Raw genomic sequence first — 8,668 nt, 5'->3', positions numbered from 1 at the left:
AGCGTTGTTGTTCAATAGTTTACTCCAATTAGGGAAGGGGTGGTGGGGTTGGAAAGTAATAAAGGGAAATATTTTTTTTTAAAGGATATGTGTATATATATATATATATATATACAAACATTTCAATGGAATAAAGGCCGACCTAATCAGCATTGGAGTTTTAAAAAACGTGCAGCCTTTGGGGTCCCCAGGACCAGGATTTAGAAACACTGGTTTAGAATAACGTCCGTCATTCCAACTTGAAAGCAATATCACAAGGTGGCAGCATTGCACCATATAAAACGTTATCTCCACTCAAGACTTGGCACAATACCTGGCTACTGGTAGAGAAAATACTATTATAGCCCATGTCAAGCAAAATACTTGCCTAATTATTAATTATAGGTATATGTAGCCTATTTGTTTTTGTGAAAGATAGACATCAAAATATTGACTTTACAAACATCTTAGTACAATGTTCTGTAACATTGTTTTGTTACACCTTGTCTGACAAAAAAAATACGAATTTACAAGTTACTGCTGCACAACTTGACCCATCTGACTAAAGCTATGAAAAGTATCTAAGTAAGCCTAATGAAAAGTTAAAGTTGAGGTTATGCATTGATTTCCTCCCCAATGTAGCAACATTATTTAATCAGTGCTGTTTCCATTAGCCGTTTTTATCGATGTAGTCAAAACAAAGGGCTTTAAAAGGCTGCTGGACTGAGTATGTATTAGGTCATATTTACACATTAAACCCCACTATACAATGCAATTGTGCGGCTGTTGTATGGCGAGGGAATTTTGAAAGCTCGCGCTTTAATGTTTGTATTAATAAGATCCACTGGTGACGTCGAAGATAAAGACCCCACTGCCGTATTTTGACTGCAAGACCATGCTTCACATTTCAGACCTGCTCTCATTTGCTCCAGCCTATACCAATGCCCACACGCTCCTTCGGGAACAGCACGGTTGGCATTGGCAGTGTACGAGTGGGCATGAGTGACAGGCTGCAGTAGTTCGCTCGGGCTCCCGACCCTATATATGGCTGTGGATTAGCTATATGTTAATATCGATTAGAGAGAAGAGCAGCAGCGCAGTGCTGCGAGCCGACAGTGGAGGCTACTCGAGTCTGAGCAGGCTCCCCAACAGCGATGGCTGAAGGTGGTGAAGGGGAGGATGAAATTCAGTTCTTGAGAACTGTAAGTAGCCCAATTTCTGTTCGCTAATTCGTGAGGCAACCTGCCTCCTGTGTGCATTTCGAGCATTTTATCCCATGCATGTCTATGCCTATGTAATAGCCTACTACAGATTATGTTTTATGTAGCCAGGTGGTTATAGGCTACATCTTGATTATGAAATATTTATTTCATGTAGCCAATAGGTCTAGTTACGAGTACACTGTCTCCTGAACGTGAGGGCTTTTTGACGACCGCGCTTTTTGAGTTGCCCTCGATAACCTGCTCCCTCGTAAAGCAGACCTGGCTGGCGACGAGAGGACCTTTTTGTTTGGTGCATCCCTCACTTTGATTCCCTTCTAGATTTAACTTGTCCGGTTGTCTCAGTAGCCTACGTTTTGCAATCAATGAATGCAATGGAATGCCGGAATACCTAACCTTGTACTACTCCTTCCTGATAATAAGACGACTCCTGTCTCACTTTCAGCCCACGTTTCCCTTTTCCAGGTGTAGCAATGCTGTCTACAGTATAGTTTAAAAAAGTTAACCTTTTGCAATTCTAGTTATTATTCAAGGAAACGTTCCATTTTTATTCTTAACCTCAAATTCTGAATATGGTGTCTACCCAGGCAGATGTAGAGGCAATAAGGAAAATGAAAAGCAATAGCCTAATGTAGGCCTAATAATGTTATGGTAATTTACTGTGATAGATGAGGCATTTGCAGTGGTCACTGACAGCACTTAGTTATGCGTGCTCTCGCAGGGCTCCCAGTCATTATCTATCTGATGACAATGATTTGTGCAATGGGCTTCCTCAGTTTAACCATGCTGTCAGGCTTACAGCACATAAACCCATCAACACATTGCACAGGAGGCTGCTGAGGGGAAGACAGATCATAATAATGGCTGGAATGGAGTAAATGGAATGGTATCAAACACATGGAAATCATTCCATTGATTCCGTTCCAGCCATTACTATGAGCCCGTCCTCCCCAATTAAGGTGCCACCGGCCTCCTGTGACATAATGTGGTGCTATACTAATGAAAGTAGGGGTTGTAACTTGAGGTGGAATTGCTTAGAGCTCCTCTCTTTATGGTCTACACTACTTGGCACTACTCATCTCTTGCTATAGTGTGACATAGCAGGTTATGCTAGAAAACATAGCTTTATCTACAAAGTTGAGGCTAATCTGAAACCAAAATGAAAACCCACCTCTTAAAGCATAAGAAAGCTCTTCTTGTTGATGAGGTAGATGACCATGCTGACTTTGTGTCACTACAACTACTGGAAAACACTTTAGAGAAATATCTGGTCTAAAAATACCCCACAGTTTGGCTAGGTGAAGGATATGAGGGCTGGAGGCTTTCCAGACTTCTGGACACTGGGAGGTGTTTGGTGGTTGCACATATCACTGTCAGTGGGGTTTTTCATTGGTTTTCCTTTATCAAGTTGCCTACAGTGGGACAATTTTACTTTGGAGGGTGAGGAAGGTTGGCTGTTATAATATGAAACCTTAGACTTACATTTCTTTCTTCTCATTCAAAGGCATATTTAAAAACCCAGTGGAAATTCTGTTCAATGCAGTGGCATATTAAAGTAGATGAATGCAGAAGTGGAGAGTCTATTTACAACCCAAGAAGAGCTTAGGGATTCTACCTCTGTGCAGCTAATGTGTAAAAGTGTGGAACCTGGCAGACGCCAGACATCCTTCCTCTATGACAACATGTGAGAAATCTTTGACATCAGCTGCTTCAGGGCAGAAATCCTAAAAATGGATTTCAGTGCCTGACTCATCCTTTATCCTGCAAAGATAGTAGCCTACCCCCACACAATCCCAGAAGATAGTAGCCTACCCCCACACATTCCCAGAAGATAGTAGCCTACCCCCACACATTCCCAGAAGATAGTAGCCTACCCCCACACATTCCCAGAAGATAGTAGCCTACCCCCACACATTCCCAGAAGATAGTAGCCTACCCCCACACATTCCCAGAAGATAGTAGCCTACCCCCACACATTCCCAGAAGATAGTAGCCTACCCCCACACATTCCCAGAAGATAGTAGCCTACCTCCACACATTCCCAGAAGACAAGTGTCAGTTGTGGAGCACCATTAACTGTGTGAAGTGACACAGAGCTATGAGGACATTGAGGAAAGGGAAGGTGAGCGAAAGATGCACCCTGCTATCTTGCTGTTAAGAGAGGACATTAGCAGTGGGCTTACTAAGTCCATGTTTGCATTATCTTGAAGCCTCCTGTATCCCCAGAGATGACAGTGTGTGGGTTTTAAAATTGGTCCCTGAAAAAGCTGATGCTTCCAACACTCCGCAGTTCCCCATTCCTTGTTACCACTACATGCAGAGGTTATTACATCAGTATGCACACCACCCCAAACAGTGCTGACAATTCAGCTCTATTACAACTTGGAGGGCTAGCACCTAAATACCAGACAGCAGTCTGCACCTGTGATCTATACAGTAAAAACCATGGACAAAAGTTCTGGAGTTGGTCCTTGGGGTTTTGCAACATGGGGTTTTGCTGTCTGTGCTAAAATTGTGTTTCTTAGTTGATCAAATTTGCCCTGGCTGGTCCCACCACAGTTGTCCTCTTTGGCAAAGTTCAAATGTGACGCTTTGAGTTGTGAAGGCACTGCTCCTTTAAGAGACTTAGCAGCTTGTTGCATCCTTCCACAAAGGGCAGCAGCTGACTGGATGGAATGGGGATGGGGCCTATGGGCGGCAGCGTGGTGTGTATGTGTGGTGCTGCTGCAGAGTCAGGCTGCACCAGACGTGCCACAGCAGAGCAGAGTGCAGAAATGATTCATCAGGCCAAGGTGCAGCTGAGCTGAACCACTGAGCCTTCACTGGTTTTGACTCTCTATTCTCTATACTGTTGCCAACACATTTAAGAGCACACACACAGACGCACACACAGACGCACACACGTACACACACACACACACACACACACACACACACACACACACACACACACACACACACACACACACACACACACACACACACACACACACACACACACACACACACACACACACACACACACACACACACACACACACACACACACACACACAGTCTCTGACTGATCTTGCCCTTGGATGAATATTCCCATTTAGCAGTAAGCAGGCAGCATGTTTTCCCTCTACATCCACATACTGTCTTTTACTGCAGCAGATAAACTTAATAGAGCGGTGTACAAACTGACTTTTCTCTAGTAACAACTAAACAAAGTAATTTCCCCTGAGAGAGCAGAGGAATTAGCCCCTGGCGGCCTGCTCATCTAAAGCCATTCCAGAGAGAGGATTTCTCAGCCATGGGTAATTTGATGCTGCAGGAAGAGGAACAGCTCTTATTGTGAGCTCCGAGACTCACAGTGAGCATTCTCCAATGTTAATGGGTGCTATGGGGATAGGGGAGAGTATAATAAGGCTGAACATTTTACAGTAGTATGGTTGTTTTCTATTTGTAGATGTCCTGAGATGGACCAGCACCAGTATAGTGGCCTCATAAGCAAGGTGATGATGATATGGAGTTGTATTAATAAAATATCAGTTTATATGGCATAATGGATCAGACTGTTTGTTATGTAAGAATCATTTTGCAAATGAACCGGAACAATAGTACGGTATGTTGCTTTTAATCCGTATCAGTAGCCTGTACGTGTGACAAGTGTGTGTATGTGTGCCAGGGTTAAAGGTCCAATGCAGCCATTTTTATCTCAATATCAAATCATTTCTTGTTAACAATTAAGTACCTTATTGTGATTGTTTTCAATTAAAATGGTCAAAAAGAAACAAAAATAGCTTCTTAGCAAATATACATTTCTCAAGCAAGAATTTTGCTAGGACTGTCTGGAAGTGGTCTGAGTGGGGAGGGGAAAACTGAAAAATAGCTGTTATTGGCAGAGAGGTTTGGAACTCTCTTTCTTATTGGTCATTTAACTAATTTACCGCCTGGTGATGTCACCAGGCAGGCCAAAACTCCATCCCACCAAAACAGGCTGAAATTTCAGGGGGTCTTTTCAAACAGCTCTTATACTATAAGGGCATTATCATCATTTTCACAATTTCACAGTATTATTCCAACCTCATATTGTGGAAATATACATAAAACACAGGAAAATCATGTTTTTGACTGCATTGGGCCTTTAACACCCTTGGGCTCTAACAGGGAGCTGATCTCTAGAGGGATGGAACAGTCTGCAGAGGGAAACAAGCCATTGGCTTCCTCTCATCTCGTCCTCAGTTTGTTTGTCTGTTTGATTGTGCAGTGGTTCTGACAGGGGGGCTCTGATTTGTACATGCACCACGCTGCGTGGGACCTGATCCACACATCTGATCACTAAGGAATAGAGATGGGCTGGGGCCACACCCCCCGCTGGGTGAATATCAAAGTCTCCGGCTCCATTACCAGGTAGTGGGGGAGTGGTGGCAACTGTGAAAAGGGCAGCGTATGAGTGTGACTAATGTGCTATGGCAGCGTTTGGACTGTTAGGTTTTATGTGGAGGGACTGTCTGACCTGGCGTACCAACCAGCTGTCAGCACATTCAGAGAGACAGGCGTTTGGTAATGAACCACCACTGCCCCCCTCCTAACACAAAAACAACTCCAGGTACGCTTTGACTTGGCACCACCTCCAAACAGACGCTGGCGTTTAACGTCTTATCCTGGCTGGTGGGTGTATTCTTTAATGGCTGCAGTGCCGGAGGTGAGCGCTTCTCTCTCTCTCTCTCTCTCTCTCTCTCCATTCCCAACCATCTATCTCTATGTAGTGGCTCCACATACCGTTATTGCAATCAATCAAATGTTATTTGTCACATACTTCGTAAACAACAGGTGTAGACTAACAGTGAAATGCTTACTTATGGGTTCTTTTCCAACAATGCAGAGTTAAAGATAAAAAAATAAATAGAAATAGTGACATGAGGAATAAATACAGTGAATAATGAATAATAATAATGAGTCAAAATAACATGGCTATATACAGGGAGTTCCAGTACCGGGTCGATGTGCAGGGGTACGAGGTAATTGAGGTAGCTACAGTATGTACATAGTAGCAGCTGCGTATGTGCTGAAATGTGTGTGTGTGTGTGTGTGTGTGTGTGTGTGTGTGGCATCAGTATGCATGTGTGTGCGTGTTATGTGTGTGTGGGCGTATGTCATTTGGGTGTCAGTGTAAGTACAGTTGAAGTCGGAAGTTTACATACACTTAGGTTGGAGTCATCAAAACTTGTTTTTCAACCACTCACTCCACAAATTTCTTGTTAACAAACTATCGTTTTGGCAAGTCGGTTAGGACATCTACTTTGTGCATGACACAAGTAATTTTTCCAACAATTGTTTACAGACAGATTATTTCACTTATAATTCACTGTATCACAATTCCAGTGGGTCAGAAGTTTACATACACTAAGTTGACTGTGCCTTTAAACAGCTTGGAAAATTCTAGAAAATGATGTCATGGCATTAGAAGCTTCTGATAGGCTAATTGACATTATTTGAGTCAATTGGAGGTGTACCTGTGGATGTATTTCAAGGCCTACCTTCAAACTCAGTGCCTCTTTGCTTGACATCATGGGAAGTAAGTAAACAGTAAAACGAGTCCTATATCGACATAACCTGAAAGGCCACTCAGCATGGATGAAGCCACTGCTCCAAAACCGCCATAAAAAAGCCAGACTACGGATTGCAACTGCACATGGGGAAAAATATTGTACTTTTTGGAGAAATGTACTCTGGTCTGCTGAAACAAAAATAGAACTGTTTGGCCATAATGACCATTGTTATGTTTGGAGGAAAAAGGGGGATGCTTGCAAGCCGAAGAACACCATCCCAACCGTGAAGCACGGGGGTGGCAGCATCTTGCTGTGGGGGTGCTTTGCTGCAGGAGGGGCTGGTGCACTTTCACAAAATAGATGGCATCATGAGGAAGGAAAATGATGTGGATATATTGAAGCAACATCTCAAGACATCAGTCAGGAAGTTAAAGCTTGGTCGCAAATGGGTCTTCCAAATGGACAATGAACCCAAGCATACTTCCAAAGTTGTGGCAAAATAGCTTAAGGACAACAAAGTCAAGGTATTGGAGTGGCCATCACACAGCTCTGACCTCAATCCTATAGAACATTTGTGGGCAGAACTGAAAAAGCGTGTGCGAGCAAGGAGGCCTACAAACCTGACTCAGTTACACCAGCTCTGTCAGGAGGAATGGGCCAAAATTCACCCAACTTATTGTGGGAAGCTTGTGGAAGGCTAACCGAAACGTTTGACCCAAGTTAAACAATTTAAAGGCAATGCTACCAAATACTAATTGAGTGTATGTAAACTTCTGACCCACTGGGAATGTGATGAAAGAAATAAAAGCTGAAATAAATCATTCTCTTTACTATTATTCTGACATTTCACATTCTTAAAATAAAGTGGTGATCCTAACTGACGTAAGACAGGGAATATTTACTAGCATTAAATGTCAGGAATTGTGAAAAACAGAGTTTAAATGTATTTGGCTAAGGTGTATGTAAACTTCCGACTTCAACTGTATGTGTGAGTGTGCAGGTATAGTCCAGTGTGTGTGCATAGTCAGTGCAAGAGAGTTAATGCTAAAAAAGGGTCAATGCAGGTAGTCCTGGTAGCCATTTGATTAGCTATTTAGCAGTCTTGATTAGCACTCTTATGGCTTGTGGGCAGAAGCTGTTCAGGGTCCTGTTGGTTCTAGACTTGGTGGACTGGTCCCGCCTGCTGTGCGGTAGCAAAGAGAACAGTCTATGTTTTGGGTGGCTGGAGTCTTTGACAATTTTTTGGGTCTTCCTCTGACATTGCCTGGTATTGAGGTCCTGGATGGCAGGGTGCTCGGCCACAGTGATGTAATTTTTTAAAACATTTTAGTCATTTAGCAGACGCTCTTATCCAGAGCGACTTACAGTTAGTGAGTGCATACATTTTTTCATACTGGCCCCCCGTGGGAAACAAACCCACAACCCTGGCGTTGCAAGCGCCATGCTCTACCAACTGAGCTACACAGGACACTGGGCCGTAATTAACCACCCACTGTAGCGCCTTGCGGTCGGGTGCCTTGCAGTTGCCGTACCAAGCGGTGATGCAGCCAGCCGAGATGCTCTCAATGGTGCAGCTGTATAACTTTTTAAGGCTCTGAGGGCCCACGCTAAGTCTTTTCAGCATCCTGTCGTGCACTTTTCACAACTGTGTGGGTGTGTGTAGACCATGTTAATTCCTTAGTGATGTGAACATCGAGGAACTTTAAGCTCTCGACCCGCTCCACTACAGCCCCATCGATATGGATGGGCGTGTGCTCACCCCTCCGTTTCCTGTAGTCCATGATCAGCTTCTTTGTCTTGCTGACGTTGAGGGAGAGGTTGTTGTCCTGGCACCACACTGCCAGGTCACTGACCTCCTCCCTATAGGCTGCTTCACGTCATCAGTGATCAGTCCTACCACCGTTGTGTCATCAGCAAACTTGATAATGGTGT

General features: G+C 43.7%; 1 protein-coding gene across 1 annotated transcript in view; it reads left to right on the top strand.

The window, feature by feature from the left end:
• The first annotated feature begins 929 nt into the window (after positions 1-929).
• The window catches only part of LOC121544942 (ryanodine receptor 3), a 217,922-nt gene continuing 210,183 nt past the window's right edge, over positions 930-8,668 (top strand). Inside the window, exon 1 of the mRNA XM_045209137.1 lies at positions 930-1,181. Within this exon, the coding sequence (XP_045065072.1) occupies positions 1,134-1,181 (48 nt within the window). The 5' untranslated portion in view covers positions 930-1,133. The remainder of the gene's footprint in view (positions 1,182-8,668) is intronic.

The sequence above is a fragment of the Coregonus clupeaformis genome, chromosome 29, assembly GCF_020615455.1.
Source record: "Coregonus clupeaformis isolate EN_2021a chromosome 29, ASM2061545v1, whole genome shotgun sequence".
NCBI classification, from domain to species: Eukaryota; Metazoa; Chordata; class Actinopteri; order Salmoniformes; family Salmonidae; genus Coregonus; species Coregonus clupeaformis.
The sequence above is the reverse complement of the archived record's forward strand: the minus strand, read 5'-3'. Positions and strand labels throughout refer to the sequence as shown.